At 40.5% G+C, this 18,420-nt stretch overlaps 2 protein-coding genes across 4 annotated transcripts in view; one reads left to right on the forward strand and one right to left on the reverse strand.

Annotated features, from left to right (window-relative positions):
• The first annotated feature begins 3,139 nt into the window (after nucleotides 1-3,139).
• Nucleotides 3,140-8,706, forward strand: ssr3 (signal sequence receptor, gamma). Its single transcript, XM_086164824.1, has 5 exons — nucleotides 3,140-3,356; nucleotides 3,675-3,801; nucleotides 4,699-4,797; nucleotides 8,074-8,205; nucleotides 8,391-8,706. Exons 1-5 carry the CDS (start codon nucleotides 3,224-3,226, stop codon nucleotides 8,455-8,457), a joined length of 558 nt encoding a protein of 185 aa, XP_086020950.1. The 5' UTR covers nucleotides 3,140-3,223; the 3' UTR covers nucleotides 8,458-8,706.
• A 127-nt stretch (nucleotides 8,707-8,833) lies between these two features.
• The window catches only part of kcnab1a (potassium voltage-gated channel subfamily A regulatory beta subunit 1a), a 151,401-nt gene continuing 141,814 nt past the window's right edge, over nucleotides 8,834-18,420 (reverse strand). For all 3 annotated transcript variants that reach the window (XM_086164823.1, XM_086164821.1, XM_086164822.1), the window contains exons 12-14: nucleotides 13,785-13,905; nucleotides 12,949-13,037; nucleotides 8,834-12,325 (exon numbers count right to left, since the gene is read on the reverse strand). In XM_086164823.1, the coding sequence (XP_086020949.1) occupies nucleotides 12,236-12,325; nucleotides 12,949-13,037; nucleotides 13,785-13,905 (300 nt within the window). In that variant the 3' untranslated portion in view covers nucleotides 8,834-12,235. The remainder of the gene's footprint in view (nucleotides 12,326-12,948; nucleotides 13,038-13,784; nucleotides 13,906-18,420) is intronic.

The raw sequence follows: 18,420 nt of genomic DNA on the forward strand, positions 1-18,420 counted from the left end.
AAGTGAAGATGATGATGACTGTTGGGAGCTTCTCTTAGTTCTGTTTTAAAGAACTCCATTGTTGAATAATTGTACAATGTTGTGTTCGATGTGTGACACTAACCTGCACCGTTAGTTATCATAATGGGGGGGGGGTGCACCCTCTGTCTAACTGTTTGCGCTGAGAGATAGCTCCTCGGTTTCCTCTATTCAATTAACAATTGAGTTAAAACACCTTCTAAAGATCACAGATCAACACACAGAGAGCAATACATCCTCACCTGTATTTCTTTGCTAAGCATCAGCTTGACACAGTATGATACAGTGCTAATGCTTAACCTACTTATGTCAATACATATCTGACCAGCCCCAAAACGAGTTCATCTTTGGTCCAAAACTTAGACACAGCTTGTCATTGGGTCTGAAATGCAACAACTCATTGTGAAAGTGGCTCAGACACAGACACAGAAACTAAATTGCTCAGACAGTTCATTAGCTCACTTGCAATTCTATCTACTGCAGCATGATAACTACAAACCCCCAATCTTTTTGGTGCCAATCCATACTCAGACAAGCAAAGATCCAGAAAAGTGCATAGGGAGGAATAGTTCCTCAAGGCTTAGCCCTCTCAGTGTTAACTGTCTGCCACTGGCAAAAGTTCATACTATTCAAAATGGATAATTGCCACTTATACATATAAGTTAAATCCAATGACCCTCTTTGTGAATTGATTTAGGTCAGTGTAATTGCAATCAACGTTTGAATTCGATGGAAGAAGTGTTTCCATTAAAACAATAGAAAGGTGCCAGATAGTGCTGAGGGAAAACCAGCTAGTCGGATAATATGTAAAATATAAACATTTTCCAACAATTGAGATAGATACAGATATTCATCAAAGCAGAAAGATGGAACATGAAGCAAATAACATGACTATTCATAATGTCGCTTTTCAAAATGTAGACCATGGGCTACAAATGTGATTACATATCATGATGTACTCATGGATTCATTATGATATTTTCATATTCAGTTCAAACTTAAATAAAGAAACCATTCATAAATACTGTTCTTTTCACCTTCAAAACCAAGAGGGTCTGTATTACACTTTTCTGACAAATACTTTGCCCTTCCTCATCAGCTCGTGTTCCTCATATTTGAACTGTATTAATGTTTTTCATTCTTGCTCTATTACTGTAAAACTGCACATCCACAAATGTGCAATGCAGTGGAAAGCAGATGTAGGAGAAATGGATTTCTGTTATAAGTTAGAATCACGGTGAGGAAAAAAAGATCTACCCCTGCCTGGCAAACTTGAAGTTGTCTAGTTAGAGTGTGTGTGCATGTGTGTCAGCCCCTGTGGTTATGACGCCAGTTTTCACCAGCCTAAAAGTAATCTCTGGCTCAAACATGCGTGCTCATACAGAGAGAACAAGCGATCAACAGCCGTGTCTGGCATTGTGTTGGCAGGCCTTTTGGGATCACCTCCTCCTCTTTGCTTCTTTCCTGCACCCCTGAAGTGCACGGTTAATCCCTAAGCTCTATTCCCATTTAACGACAGGGACATCACGCAAACCTGCCTGTATGCATTGCGCTCACTCACACGCACATGCTGTTTGCCGCTGCAAAAATACAGAGAGAGAAAGAGAGGAGCAAAGAGGGGAGGGGGTCAGGCGAATGCAGGACGAAAATCGGCCTGCTTTTTCCACGGTCCTTAAACGTCTGCAGAGACAGGAGCGTCAGACTTTTAAGTCTCACTGCGATGGGACTTTTGCAGGCACTTCTTTTTATTCTAGAGGATGCACATATTGTTGCAGAAATGGAAACACACAGAAGCATGATACATTTTGTGAACTGCAGCACTTTTATAAAAAGTGGTCTGTACTGATTTTTTACACGTTTTCGAGCTCTCTAAATTGAAAAGGCATTCAGCAGGACTGCACAAGACTTTAGTTTATTGGTGTCGCTTTCCAGAAAGAAGTTGTTCCCTTCACACACCTGCCCTTAAATTTCTCTAGTCTTTTCACACCTTGCAACAATATCACACTCTTTAACAATCCTTTTAAAAGTATACAGAGTTGTTTTTTCTTTCTTCTTGCTCAGCTGTGACCTCACGCTGGTATCAGCAATTCTGTTGCAATTACTGTCAGGTTGAAAAAATCTGCATGTTCCAACAAGTTGACCTCTCGTGGGTATAACGGGACTCTTGCAGGAGCTCTGGTGGAACTTGTCATTAGCGTGTAATACTCTTCAGTTGTGTGAACATGGTCTTGTCTTGTCATAAGCAATGTGACTTGAATGTCTGGAGAAGTCTGGAAAGGAACATGATAGTGAGGGACAAATGTGGGTATATGAGTAATGTAACTACCGGTATGAAAAAGGGCAGTTTTCATTCTTTCTACAAAGCACTGATGATATATATATATATATATATATATATATATATATATATATGTGTGTGTGTGTGTATATATACCACTGAGGTGTTGCATATTGAAAGAAATATGCTGATGCAAGTGCAATTGAGAGGTTGTAAATGATGATGAAGTAAGGAGTCTATGCCGTGTCCAGATGAGATGAGACGAGATGAGGTGAGATGAGATGATTTAGTGGGTCTGAGGACCACAAATTCATTTATTATTTTAATGAATTTTGTGTGACAGTCCTTATGTCTACATAATTAAATATCAGATTACTTATTACATCACTAATTGGTCATGAGCGTAGAGACATAGAATATATATGTTTTAATTGTCGTGCGTGTACATATACATACATACATACACACATGCATACATACATACATACATAATTTTATCAAAAAGTTAGATAGATAGATAGATAGATAGATAGATAGATAGATAGATAGATAGATAGATAGATAGATAGATAGATAGATAGATAGATAGATAGATAGATAGATAGATAGATAGATTGATAGATTGATAGATAGATATTGTTGGTCATTTTTCCAACTTAGGAGGAAAAGGTTTGATATGAGGGCGACTCAGAAATTCAGAAGAGGAACTCTTGGCACCGGCTCCGGTGTTCATTGGAGACATGTAGTACCCGGAATTACCTCTGGGTGGCGCTAGAGGGCAGAAGCGTCTGAGACATTTTTTTAAATAGAAGAAGAAACTCCAACTTCCGGATTTATGCTGACGCGTCCCTCCTCTCGCCGACCCACCGACGTGTCACTTGTATCCGTAGTAAGGAAGCGTGCAAGTCGGTACCTTGTTACAGAGATATGGCACCTAAAGGCAGCAACAAGCAACAATCGGAGGAAGACCTTCTCCTCCAGGACTTCAGCAGAAACCTGTCAGCGAAGTCCACCGCTCTTTTTTACGGAAATGCGCTCATCGTCTCTGCCATCCCCATTTGTAAGTAACTAAGCTAGTCCAGTTGCTACTAACCTGCTAGCATGAAGTGAATGAAAGGGGCAAATGGTGAAAACTATCTGAAACTCTTTGGGGTAATTCCAAGAATTTTTGGCACAAAATCAAGCTTTTAGACAACACCTAGAAGTGTATATTTGGTAATGAGTATCATAGAAGGTTATATGTGGAGCGATGTAATGCTTACCTTAATTTTCTGTTATTTGCTGCTCGCTAGGTCCCGTCTAATTATCATTTGTTCTGGCAAATAAATAGATAGGGAGGGAGAATATTTTTTTTTATCGTGTTTGTTTTTCTTTCCAGGGCTGTTTTGGAGGATTTGGCACATGGACCTTGTTCAGTCAGCGGTGCTGTATGCTGTAATGACTCTGGTCAGCACTTACTTGGTGGCCTTTGCCTACAAGAACGTCAAATTTGTATTGAAGCACAAGTAAGTAGAATAAATATATCATCCTGATCTCTAGTACTGTCGCTAGAACTGTATGAAATTGAAGGGGGAATATTTCAAAACAATAATGAGATGCTTATTTTTCATTACTGATATATCTCCCTGTGACACGTTTACAACAGTAACCAAGTTAATCTGTCTCTAAAATGATAAGAGGCTACAAACAAAAGCATTTCTCAAAGCGTTGCCATAATTGGTCATGATTCTACCAAGTATAGATACTGTTCTGGTCATTTTTTTTAATTGTTGGAATTCCCATCTATATATCTCTCATTAATATTGGATACATTTTTGAAGAGTGATGATTAACTACTCATTTGTACTCAGATTTAGTGCAGATACTGTAAGGAGGTGTCACATTGCCTTTTTAATTGTGGCATTCTCCCAAGATTGCCAGAACACTTTGGTCTAGTTGTAGATTACAAGTTTTGTATTACAATTTTAATACTCACATAATTCACACTGCAAGAAAACACCTAACTATATTGGATATTTTACTGAAAAATACTCAGCTCTAAAGCTCGAGTTGCCAATTCTACAGATTTACAAAAACTACAGAGATGCAATGTTATAAATTAACAAATCAACACTAATAATGAAATTTCAGACTTGTTTAAAATCTTTCTATCTTTTTGGAAAATTCTACGCATGTTAAGTTACACAACCTTTGCCTTTAACCTTCTTTATCATCAACACTTAATCATTGGTCGGCGCTGTCTGAAAATGTCGTTTTAGTGGCAGATAAGCTGACAAAATTCAGTAAACCAAACACTTGCTGATATGGCTAATTCTCTTATAATAGTATTGAATTTTCTTTGAATTGCTCATTCAATCAAAAATTACTGCTTGCATTTGATCCTTTCACTCTTGATTCTCCAGGGTCGCCCAAAAACGTGAGGATGCCGTTTCCAAGGAGGTCACAAGAAAGTTGTCTGAGGCAGACAACCGCAAGATGTCCCGTAAAGAGAAAGATGAGAGGTGGGCCCTACATCTTGTAAATGTGCTGTGTTTTACTGGATGTGTGTGCTAGGATGTGCATGATTGGCTATTTGTATGATGTCATATTTTCTTCACAGGATTTTATACATATTTTTATTTTTATTTATTTATCTATTTATTTATTTTCCAAATGAGACATTTGAACTAAAAAGTGGTTTGGCTATTGAATAGATTTTAGCATTTATTGCCCATACCTCATAGCTACACTTTTTTGTGTTTTTGTGTCCCAGGCCTAGGTCAAGCTGTCGTTATTTAAGCAGTGGTGGAAACTGGTCCTCTGGAACAGGGCTGGTTTCAGCACTTTTTTTTTGAGTCATTTATTTATTTTTTTGTGACTGTCAGTATGACTCATTTACAGTGTCTCCTTTTACACCTGATATTTTGCAGAGACGAGTGACACTTGGGCTAAAATACCCACCAATCAGTCTGAAAATTCTCAAGGAATTGTCGTATGTATATGTCAGACATAAATTTGCATCAGGTTAAAATGTGGTGCTCATTAGCCATGGTCACGTTCAGTCATTTGTCTGGGCTTGTCAATATATGGTCAAACACAGTAAAGTCTACCTCTTTGGGCATTTCTGACCCAAGCGATTCGAATGGTCCTGCCACCCCTGCTTCAGGGTCTTCAACAGAGAGCCACTCACCACTAATTTTTCACTCTACTATGCCTTATCTTAGAGTGGTGGAGTGGTAGAGGGTATATCTTCCTGTCACTCACAAAAGGCCAAAAGCTTTGTGCTCTACACAGGGCCAGAGCCAGGAACACCCTCTTTCTGCCTCCGCTAGGTTTCTACTTGAAGCCTGTGATTCTTAGTTACTACCGGAGCTGGTTGCTTGATTCCCCAGTTGAGCCTGCGCAGCCAATCTCCACTGGGTAACTGACAGCCCTCCACTCGGTTGGTGAGGTCAGAGTTTCCCCCTCTATGTGCTTTTCTTTTCTTACATCCCATCTCGAAAGCAGCCTCAACACCCTGAAATGCTGAATCCCCTGATATGATGTTGCTCGGCTGGAACTGTTAGCATCTAGTGTTTTCCTAAAGCTTACATAGGACTTGGTCATGACAGTTTCTACTGGTCCTGGTCTGGAGGTGGCCAAGTGTATCAGTGAGGTCAGCTCTTTAGAGGATTTTCCTCCATTACTGTGCAATGTTGTTATTGTTGCTGCTGCTGCTACCAACCCTTTGGCTAAGAGGCTGTGGGACTTAGGGCTCGGAGTCCCTGATATTTGCCCAGACTTGACTCCTTGAGACATCTGCCTGCAACCCATCTGGATGATCTTGAATACTGCAGCAAAGATGATTGAAGGGATAGAACATCCCATTGCAACTCTTTATCTTCAGATCTCCTGAGTTGTGTAACAGACTCGGGAGGCATCAAAGTAAAGTAGAACCTTTAATTCGTTCTTCGGCTTCATTCGCAAACTGAAATGTTTGGAAACCGAATCCATGTTTCCCATTGAAATCAATGTAAATCTCATTGATCCGTTCTCCAGTACCAAAAAACATACTGCACTCTTTTAAAACTTTTTATGTGTTTATTTGTGGCAAAAATACAGAGAGGAATTAAAGCTCAACGTAATTATTGCTGTGTTTCTGGTGGTCTTTCTCTTGCCAGCACTTGCACTCTGCTGTATTCACTAAATCAGCATACAAAAGTAAAGCCTTCTCTTATGAGACCCTTGCTAATGCTATCTCTAATAAGCTGTTTTTCATTAATCCAAACTTAAAATAACTTTGCTTTGTTAACTTAGTCACCCCTTTAGCCACATCAGCTGTCTGTAGTGTATCTTTGTTCTCCAGGATTGTGGATGGTTGACTTACCCAAGATCTGTAACACGAACACCAAACTCACATTTGGCTATTTTATCCTTCTTCAGTTTGACTGTAATTCTTAACTTCTTGACTCTATTATCTCTAGAACTTTGAACCTTTACGGGAGCCATATTGAGGGCTAACTTACAAAAAAAAAAAGAAAAACACAAAAAAGTTAGTAGTAGAACACAACAGGGGGAGGAAAAGTGAGGGGTACAATTCAGCAGAAGAATATCAGCCAGAATGAAAGCAAAGGCATACAAGTCAGTGGTGAGACCAGTGATGCTGAATGGTTTGTAGACCGTGGTATTGAAGATAAGACAGGAAGCAGAGCTGGAGGTGGAGATGAAGACGTTGAGGTTCTCTATTGGGGTGTGGAAGATGGATAGGATTGAAAATGAGTACCAGAAGAACAGCACATGGTGAATGTTTTGGAGATAAGGTCAGAGAAGCCAGACTGAGATGGTTTGGTCATGTACAGAAGGGATTGTGAATATATTCGTAGAAGGATGCTGGGATTGGAGCTGCCAGGCGGGAGGTCTACAGTAAAACCAAAAAAGATTTATGGACATAGTGAAAGAGGACATGAAGTTGGCTGGTGTTTAGAGAAGAGGATAAAGAAAACAGGGTTAGATGGAGAAGGTTCATTCGCTGTGGTGTCCCCTGAAGTGAAAAGCTGAATGGAAAAGAGGTAGAACACAACTATGAACAATGTAAACAATGCAGATTACCAGGCACTCATGCCGCTGTGCTAAATTTGTGTGTTTTTGTGCCATGGTTTGTTTGCAAGTCGATTCAAAATTTGATCAAAAACTCTGTTCTCTGGCTGATTTCTTTGTAATTAGGGGCGTTCATTAGCCAAGGTTAAACCATACCTTGATATTTGGCTGGGAATGCACAGTGGAATCAGAATCAGAAATACTCTATCGAAGAAATAAGAGCGCTTCCATTTGCAACGTCCAGTCAGACTAGACAGAACTCAGTTTTGGTTTTTCTAATTTTGTTTGCAAGAAGGTAGCCGGTCATGTGTTTTGCCAAATCTGATGTGTCTTCCCGCTTTAGATTTAGCCAGGGGGGACTCTGAACTGCCTGGCATGTTGAAAGCGTTCAGTCGCCCCAGGCAGGGCCCCACCATCAGGTCCAGGCTCTGACGTCACTGTTGATGCTTTTCAAATTGTTCATGCCTAACCTAATGTGAAGACTCGTTGTCAAGATTGCACTTGAATGTGGTAACAAAAAGAGACTTAACTAACTTACTAACCAACCATGAAGTGGCAAATGATGTATCGTACCTAAAGGTGAATATTGGAAGTCAACTTATCATAATCAGACAAAGAAAGAAGGCTTAGCAAAAGAGGACTGTTCCAAATATGTTCTATTGCAAATGCAACTCAGACAGTTTTTTTATTCCATATGATGATAAGACAATGATTTTTCCCAGGATCCTGTGGAAGAAGAACGAGGTCGCTGACTACGAGGCCACCACATTCTCCATCTTCTACAACAACACACTCTTTCTGGTGCTCGTCATCGTTGCGTCCTTCTTCCTGCTGAAGAACTTCAACCCCACTGTGTATCCTTTCATTCTCCGTGCAGAAAGTATGTTGGGTTTCTGGCCTCGACATTAGTTTGTATAAGTCATTCAGTAGAAAAGAACAAGCTTGGATTTTTATTTTTGGGTTGATGACAGATTTCAAATGGCAGTGTTTTGGAGTTCTGAATGTACTTGCGTTTTTCCCTTAACTTGCCTTTTTCCAGCAATTACATTCTGTCCATCAGTGCCTCCTCGGGGCTCATCGCTCTGCTGTCCACTGGTTCCAAGTAAAGACAAGCAGGAAAAACATGACAGATGGTGGATGTCAGTCTGGATGGGATAAGTGGAAGGCAGGGAGGGGATGGACAGATGAGGGGTTTGACTTTAAACAAGGATCTGGGTCTTTGGGAGCAGAATATCACATTTCCAATTCGTGAAATTCATGAACGCATTTCTGGAGAGTCTTTCTCCTGGATCGAACTTGTTTGTTTGTTTTTGTTTGCTTTCGTAAAAATAAAGAAACCCGTGACATTTGTTTACTCCCTTTGTGTGAACCTGTGATTTTATTTATTTTTTAATTTATTTATTTATTTATTTATTTTGTCGTGCGATTTATTCCCTGGTCAGATTAAACTGGTCAGTATATAAGCGCACACTCATTTCCATTTGCAAACTATTTATTCTTAATTAGGTCCATATAGAATATTTACAGAGAAACGTAGGTCAAGGATATAATACACTGCTGCTTTGTATGTCACTTCTCAAAAAAAAACAACCCCAAAAAAATGTTTCACAACCAATATAGCAGATAACCTTTCAAATTGAATCATTACATTTTCAGCAGACTACATAATGCCCATGATATAACTGGAAAAACTTAAGTTACTACTAATGTGGAGCGTTGATTTATAGCAAATGTATTTTAAACGTTAATAAAAGCTCAACTGCATGTAGCCTTGTTCCCCTTTCTGGCCTTCAGAAGTTTTCACCAGCGAAATGCATCTTCAAGTTCCCCGTTTTCGGCTATTAAGGCAAGCGCTATTAAAGATGATTGATTACATTTAATCAAATAAAAAAATAAATACAAAAATAATATACAGATTTCATTTAATTAAAAGTTCAAGATACCAAATGAATCCAAAGTTTGAGTTTGTTAAAAACAAAATATTTAAGGTGTTTGCCCCTTATGGTGAGACATAGTTTGGATTGTAGATGTGAGGACATTAGCCTTGAGCTACAATCATTAAAAATAACCCTTCTTTAACATGTTAAGCAGTCCCGAAAAATTGATAGATAAACAATTGACGGTTAAAATTAACATAAATAATTAGTTGGGCTCCCAGGTTATGTTTTTTTTTCATGGGAATGGGATACTGCCATTCAAGAGCTTTTTTGATACCCTTTGAGTGAAGGGTGTAAAAATGAGCACTCAAAATAAGCATTTTAGTAGTTTAAGAATGACATGGGCTTAATCTCGATTATACCAATGTTTAATGTTGAGAAAAAAACGGCGAGGGGAAAAACAAGTTGTTCCTGCTGCAGCCAAACAATGAACTGAGAACTGAGGAACCTGATTATATTTAATGAGATGACTGTTCGAATGGCAGCACAGCAATATTGCCTGCAACTTGAAAAAAAACTAGACAGAAAACCTTTTTGCCTTTTTATCACAATTTTCTCAAATTTTAGGTTAATAAATTACTAAAATTGAGTAATTTTAGTGACCTGCTGACCAAATAAATATAGATTTTTCCTGGACACAATCCAAACACCCATAAACTCGCGATGAAAGACCTCCCTGATTTTAATTTTTATTTTCTTTTCCCTGTGGCACGACTCAAGTCAAGGCACTCTGTTGGGTGGAGAAACCTCCACACACGCACACACACACACACACACACACACACACACACACACACCTTAAGAGACCACATCCCCACATAATCACAGACTCGATAACTCGTTGGCCTCTTGCTGAATTTCACACCGGAAACCAAATCATCAAGTACTTTGTAGCATTCCAAATTTCACCAATGCAAACTGACCTAAAAAAAATGAAAGAATTTGGGAAATATTCTCTGATTATTTCATTTTACATTATTTTATTTTAGTGAAATTACCGATTATAACTTAATGTTGAGGAAGGGGACCGATGTCTAGTTGGAAATTAACAGTTTCAAATGTAACTACTATCCATGAAGCATGAGACAGTCGGTTCAGCTTTCACCCCGACCAACATTTCCGATGGCTTCTTTTCCAGCTGCAAAAGAAGTAGGTGGTACGTGACGCGCCACCAGGTCAGGGATGACGAGTCGCAAAAGTCCGCCTCCTCATTTAATTTAACTTAAATAAAACTGCTTGTCAAAAACTACACTTGGATTCAGTGACGACGCAAAGCTGCGAGAGGATGAGGAGGGGATGAAACACCGCAGACCGATGCAGCGTCACTGCATAGGAACAACAAAATAAAACTATGTACATATGATTTTATACATGAGAAATACAGTACGGTGAAATCCTGTTATTAAAGAGAGGCGTCTTGATGGTTCAGGTCAGGTTACAATGTGTTCTTTTAACAATTCAACACACGTGGAACATCTACATTATTATCTCAAAATAAATGTTATTTTCATTTACCCTTCTCCAACTATTCCTGTAATGTTTACCACATTGCAGGAAATGAGAATAAGATTTATCGGGATTATGTCCATTGTCTCTGAGGTTTTATTTAGGTAGTCACTGTAATGCGGATTTCAGATGATAAGCGTCCAACCTCCAAAAGAAAACGGACAGAGAAATGGTGTCCGCTTTTTTCCCCCCTCCTGTTCAAGGGGGCGCAGCGTAGAAGCGCTTCTTCGACAGCCAAAGAGGGTCCACATGCTCCACTGTCTCATATATGTATATATATATATAAAATAAAAACAAAATTAAGGAGGTAACGGCGAAGCCGGAGTCCAAAACCGTATATATATAGATATATATATATGTGTGTGTATACATACAAATACATATCTATATATATATATGTGTATACATATATATGTGTGTATACACACACACACACACACACACATATATATATATATATATATATATATATATATATATATATATATATATATATATATATATATATATATATACTAGGTAGGTAGGGAGGGGGTAACGGGGAAGCCGGAGTTCAGAACCGCATATATATGAATATATATATATATGTATTTTTATACACGATTTAACCCCGTTTTATTTCAGTCATGTGCTTGGAGAGGAGAATCAGAGGCACACGATAGCGGAGAAACATGCATCCGTTTATATGCTCATCATATATGCTCATCCACGGCCTGTAATACCAGGTAACTACTCAGCTACTACTCTTGTTCTACTAAATAAGGGACTGAGTACATTTGCTAGGATTGGATAGACAGTATATCTAATGCAAGGTAATATGTGGTAATCTTCAATTCAGTGAAAATTTTAATGGGCCGGAAAATAAAATCTCTGGCACAATAGATGGCGGAATTGTGCTCACACTGCCTTGATGTGTGTTGTCATATTGCGTAGCAATGGCATCTTCTCACTTTCGACGTTGCTCTCGCCGAAGCATCGGCCAATCAATTTTACCCACGTTCCTGAAGTCTTGTTATGTGCAGTAATTTTCGCTGAACTGAGGATGTGTTAAGAATTATTTCATTTTCTTTGTGCTAAAATGATGCGTGTTTGCCCAGAATACAGAAACGACGAGTTCGAGGGGTACGATTCACCTGCCAAGGGCCGCAGGCTGACAAAAAGTGGATATCGCATTAACATCTCATTTGACAAAGCCTACCAGAGTGCCCCTTGTGCAAGGCACTTTTATCTTAAATACTCCCGTGGCGGGTGCACGGAAATAAAAACTAGTGACCAATGATCTAAACCAAGTCTAAGCTGTGAGATCTAAGCGATGTGTCACAAAAAAAGAAAGAACAGGGAGGATGGATTTCGATTGATTCCAGGCCTGCGGGAAAGCTGAGCTTGCGGAGTGTGCCTTTGCGGAGACTTGGATCGACCCTGGCCGAGTCTGGTCTTTGGACTAAGAGCGGTAGTCCTTCTTACTGTACGGCCTATTGCCCAGAATGTGGTCGATTTCCGACACAACGTGTGACGTCATCTTGGGAAGGACCTGGATGAGGCATTGAGGGTTAACGGGACAGAAAAACAGAAATAAATGTGTTACAATAATAATAACTTATACTTTATTAATCCCTATGGAGAAATTCATTTCTATGCAATATTTAGAATTTGTGATAATCAAAGCTATTTTGTTATGATTTTTTTTGTGAAATATTTATATTCTATTAGCATGACTCTGAATGGTTACAATAATTTATCCTTTATTAATCCCTCGTGGGGAAATTAGTTCTCTGCAATCAACCCATCATGGATGAACCACCGACCAGCACTAGGAGAGCAGTTAGGGGTTCAGTGTTTTTCTCGAAAATACTTCAAAACACACTAGGAGGATTCGGGATTTGAACCAGGAATGTTCAGTTCCAAAGACAATTGCTCTACCTCCTGAATATAATATAATATAATATAATATAATAGAATAGAATAGAATAGAATAGAATAGAATAGAATAGAATAGAATAGAATAGAATAGAATATAGTATAATATAATCAGTATTCTCAATATCATTCTGAGTATTATTCTCAATATTCTCAGATCAGCATGTCTATATTAATGAGGAGCGTACAGGAAAGAATTTAAGAGATGTGTGTGTGTGTATGCGTGTGTGTTTTCACCTGTATGGCCCCGAGGTTCTCGGTGAGCTGTTCAGGGTTGGACGTTCCCAGCAGGACTGAACTTACACCCTCATTCCTCAAACACCACGCTGGAGAGAAACAAATGAGAGACGGAGGGACGGGGGGGGATAATTTGTGTAGTTCACCGAACTCTTGTAGAAATCTTCTTCTCTTTGAAACCGAACTTGAATTTATTCACTTGAAGATATTTCACCCCTCATCCAAGAGGCTTCTGCAGTTTTAATGGCCTGTGGGGAATTTCCGAATATATCTGCCGGGGTTTTGGGTGGGTCTTGGTTACGGTGGCTAGTTATGTAAATGGAAGAGTTGATTGGCAGAAACTAGGTCTGAGGGGGTTGTTATGCTAATGCATTGTTGTTCGTTTGGCCAAAAAAGACATTTTTGTGGGATTACCTGGATAGGGATGTGAAAAGGTAAAGCTAGATAAAGGAGTGAAACCTGTTGGATCACATAAGCTGAGGCTCATATGGAAGCTAGTTATGGTAGTGAATATTTCATGGTTGTTTGGAGGGTATAGATGGGCCTGGTCCGTGTGTGCTGATCCGTCTCAGTATTGATGATTATATTTGGATACCTCCCACAGGTCACTGGAACTGAAGAAGTCTCTCCGATGAGGGGGGAAACGTCTTCAAGTGAAGAAATTCAAGTTGCCACGAAGAAGATTTCGACAAGAACTCAGTATGACCTGGATGACTGAGAACCTCAACAGACATGGTTCAAAGAACAGCCACTAGATGGTGCACTTTTTCTTATTACTAACAGGAAGCAGGAAATTCCCACGCACTGAGTGTGAAAAGGGGGAGGGGGGTCCTCACCAACGGCCAGCTGGGGCAGCGAGCAGCCGAGCTTCTCGGTGATGAGGTTGAGCTCTTTTAGCTTGGCCTGCTGCTTCCTCCCGTCCTCACTCACTATCTTCTCCTTTAACCACTGGTAGGCCTGGATGAAGGTGGAGAAAGAAGTGGATCACGGTTTTGATGATGGAGGGCAACATGGGGGGAGAACGTGCAGTCAGAGAGCGACCGTGTGTATGGTGTCTTTGTGTGTGTGTGTGTGTGTGTGTGTGTGAAAAGAGAGAGGGGGTCAAGGATGGCCTAGGTGGTGGTATTAGGTTCACCAGACATGTCTTATAAAGAAATATCCGTGTTCATGGTTATTCATCATTCATTTTGTCATTCCTTCATTCATTAGTCATATTAATACCGAGTTCATCTAATCGTCATCTTTTACACCAATTACCTTCATATCCTCTCTCACTGCGTCCACAAATCTTCTCTTTGGTCTTCCTCTAGATCTCCTGCCTGCCAGCTATAATTCCAGCATCTGTCTACTAATATATTCACTATCCTTCTCTGTACATGACTGAACCATCTCAGTGTCTGGCTTCTCTGACCTTCAATCCAAAACGTATAAGACTAGACTCATTTCTGATCCTATCCATCCTCATTACTCCTAAAGAGAACCTTAGCATCTTCATCTCTGTAACCTCTAGCTCTGCCTCCTGTCTTTTCATTATTGTCGCTGTTTCTAGGCCATACAGCATCACTGGTCTCACACTGTCTTGTACACCTTTCCTTTCATTCTGGCTGATAGTCTTCTATCGCATAGTACCCCTGACACTTTTCTCCACCCATTCCAACCTGCTTGAACCTGTCTCTTTACCTCTTTGCCATACTCTCTGTTGCTTTCAAGTGCTTGAAATCCACCAACTTCTTGATCTCCACTCCCTGTAGCCTCACTGTTCCACCTGGGTTCCTCTCATTCACACACATATATTCTTACTTGCTGTGACTAACCTTCATTTCTCTCCTTTCAGAGCATACCTCCACCTCTAGATTTTCCTCACCTTGTTCCCTGCTCCCACTACAGATCACAATGTCATCTGCAAACATCATGGATCCATGGGGATTCCTGTCTAACCTCATCTGTCAGCCTGTCCTTCACTGCAACCAAGAAGGGGCTCAGAGCTGATCCCAAATGAAGTCCCACCTCCACCTTGAACTTCTCAGTTACCCCTACAGGCCAACGTACCACTGTCTCACAGCTAGCATACATGTCCTGCACCAGTCTAATATACTTCTCTGCCAATCCAGACTTCCGCATACAATACTAGAGTTCCTCTGTTGGCACGCTGTCAGATGCTTTTTTTAGGTCTACAAAAACACAATGCAGCTCCCTCTGACCTTCTCTATTAGCATTCTCAAAGCAAATACTGCATCTGTAGTACTCTTTCTAGCCATGAAGTTATATTGCTGTTCACAAATGCTGACTTCTGTTCTCAGTCTAGTTTCCACTACTCTTAGCCATAACTTCATTGTATAGCTCATCAACTTTATCCCTCTATAATTGCCGCAATTCTGCACATCCCCCTTATTCTTAAAAATGGGCACATCACACTTAGTCTCCATTCTTCAGGTATCTTCCCACTTTTTAAGGAATCTTCTCACTCTCTAAGATCCTGTTGAGTAATCTGGCCAGAAACTCTACCACTCCTAGACACTTCCATATCTCCACAGGTCCACATTTCCCTCTCTATCCTTAATCACCTGGACCTGCCGCACATCATTTCCGTCTCTATTTCCCTGGTTTGCCAGCCTGTATAAATCTGTCACTCCTCCAACCAAGCATAGAAGTCATTGTACACCCTTTGCTTTGCCTTTTCTTCCTCTATCTTTACCTTCCTGTATCTCCCTATACTGCTTTCTCTATATATACTCCTGCACTTTCTCATTCCACCACCGAGTCTCCTTATGTGCTTCCCTTCCAGACGACACACCAAGTACTCTCCTAATCACATACGCTCTAGTTGTCCAGTCATCTTGAGGACCTCGCTGACTCCCCAGAACCTTTCTCAACTCCTCCCTGACAACCATACAATACTCCACCCTTTTCAGCTTCCACCGCTTTCACCCTCCACCTCCTCTGCTAAGCCTTTTTCCTCCTGATCTTCCTTGGCATGAGAGTCATCCTTCAAACCACCATGCTATGCTTACTGGCTACACTCTCACCTAACACTTCTTTGCAGTCTCTGATCTCTTTCGGGTTACCTCATCTATACAAGATGTAGTCTACCTGTGTACTCCGACTTCTGCTCTTATAAGTTACCCTATGTTCCTGTCTTTTCTGGGAAAAAAGGGTTCACAACAGACCTTGCTTTGTGCACTGGTGCACAGTCATGTTGGAAAAGGAAGGTGCCAGCTATAAACTGTTCACAAAAAGTTGGAAGCAATTGAATTGTACAAAATGTCTTGGTATTTTGAAGCTTTCAGAGTTCCTTTCACTGGAACTAAGAGGCCATGCCCAGCTCCTGAAAAACAACCCCACACCATAATCCCCTCCTCCACCAAACTTCACACTTGGCACAATATAGTCAGACAAGTACTGTTCTCCTGACAACCTCCAAACTCAGACTCGTCCATCAGATTGCCAGATGGAGAAGCACGATTCGTCACTCCAGAGAACACGTCCCCACTGCTCTAGAGTCCAGTGGCGGCATGCTTTACACTACTGCATCAAATGCTTTGCATTGTACTTGATGATGTGTGGCATGGATGCAGCTTCTCGGCAATGGAAACCTATCTTATGAAGCTCTCTCTTTCACTGTTCCGGACCTAATCTGAAGGCCACATGAAGTTTGGAGATCTGTTGTGATTGACTGCAAAAAGTTGGCGACCTCCTCGCACTATGCGCCTCAGCATCCACTGACCCAGCTCCGTCAGTTTATGTGGCCTGCCACTTTGTGGCTGAGTTGCTGTCATTCCCAAACACTTCCATATTCTCATTATACAGTTGATTGGGGAATATTTAGGAGTGAGGAAATTTCATGACTGGTTTTGTTGCACAGGTAGCATCCTATCACAGTTCCACTCTTGAATTCACTGAGCTCCTGAGAGTGACCCATTCTTTCACAAATGTTTGTAAAAACAGTCTGCATGCCTAGGTGCTTGGTTTTATACACTTGTGGCCACGGAAGTGATTGGAACTCCTGATCCCGATTATTTGGAATGGTGAGTGAATACTTTTGGCCATATAGTGTATATGGATATGCATATACATTGGTGGCGCAATGGTCAGTGCTTTGGCCTCACAGCAGGACCTGATTCCGACAAGGGGACCTTTCTGTGTCATGTTTGCATGCTCTCCGTGTCTCTGCGTGGGTTTCCTCCGGGTACTCTGGCTTCCTCCCACAGTCCACAGACATATATGTGGCCCTGCAATTGACGGGTGACCAGTCCAGGGTGAACCCCGCCTCTCTCCCAATGAAAGCTGGAATAGGCTCCAGCATCTCCTGCCACCCTGGGTGCAGGAGAAGCTGCAGACGATGGATGGAAGGATGAATACATATATACTGATGTGACTCTGAGAGGTCCATGTTGCCTAAAAACAAATGTACAAATGTCAAAATGACCCATATCACAGATTCAGTCATTTGACCTCCTATTGAGATTTAGCAAATAATAACACAGCCTCATCCATTAGTGTGACTGAAGGCTGGAGCAAAGATACAGGACTAGATAGTGGAGGATAATCACATTGTGATCTCCCAAATATATTATTAATCCACATGTATCTGATTCTCTCTCTAAATTTTGTGTGACCTCTTTTTGTGGTTTTTCATAAGGACAAACTGCAATTTTCAGTTTTGGCAAAATATTTAAATTTGGTCATCAGGCAGGACTAGGTTACACCTGAAAACAAAAAGATGGATTTTGCCATAATCAGAAGCCAGATGGAAAATTGTAATCCTAGATTTGGAACACAAAATTACATTTCCAAAGATTTTGGCATGTGTGTGCATGTGTGCGTGTTTGTCTGTGTGCGTGTGTAAAATTATTGCCCGCCAAAAAGTTTGGACTGGAAAAAAAAACAGTTTTCACAATTTCTGTTTTGTCAAGAGTTATGAGGCTATTTTCTGTGTATGCATTTATATAGTTTTGTTTACTCAGGTGTCCGTATGATGGGATATGTCAGGTTGTTGGAGGAAGTCTGACTAATGTGCCAAAACAAAAGTTCAACAAACTTTTCAAAACATTAAAATGTGGGTCTGAATATAGGAGAAAACTCAAAATTCATCCAACTTCAAACTCTGAACATTGACCAATCGCCATCAGAGCAATACAATCATCGTTCCACAGAGGCAACGTCCGCCTGATGCAGTGTTGGACAGGTGCCAGGACAGCCACGAGGGACGTTCAAGTGTTTGTCACAGTTGAGTTGCTTTGACTCAAAGTGGATCACTTAGGGGTCTTTTCTATCTCGTTCCAGAAAACCGCATTATATTATCCGTATCTCCAGGGTGTGGTTTTTACCTTCCCTGAGTCCTCCATGGCTGCTCACTTTAGTTCTCCTCACTAGTTTTACAGCAAGTCAAGCATCACAGCTCTTTCATCAAAATTACATTAAAAACTTTTCCAGGGGGAGTTTTATAGTCAGAAAATATATATATAAAAAAAG

This window comes from Fistularia commersonii, chromosome 18 (genome assembly GCF_037954325.1).
Source record: "Fistularia commersonii isolate RoL2024-O1a breed Wild chromosome 18, RoL_Fcom_v1.0, whole genome shotgun sequence".
Lineage (NCBI taxonomy): Eukaryota > Metazoa > Chordata > Actinopteri > Syngnathiformes > Fistulariidae > Fistularia > Fistularia commersonii.

Coding starts and splice junctions, on each gene's coding strand:
- ssr3 (XM_086164824.1), top strand. CDS start 3,224: ATGGCACCTAAAGGCAGCAACAAGCAACAATCGGAGGAAGACCTTCTC. Junction 3,357..3,674: donor CGTCTCTGCCATCCCCATTT/GTAAGTAACTAA, acceptor TTTTCTTTCCAG/GGCTGTTTTGGAGGATTTGG. Junction 4,798..8,073: donor CGTAAAGAGAAAGATGAGAG/GTGGGCCCTACA, acceptor GATTTTTCCCAG/GATCCTGTGGAAGAAGAACG.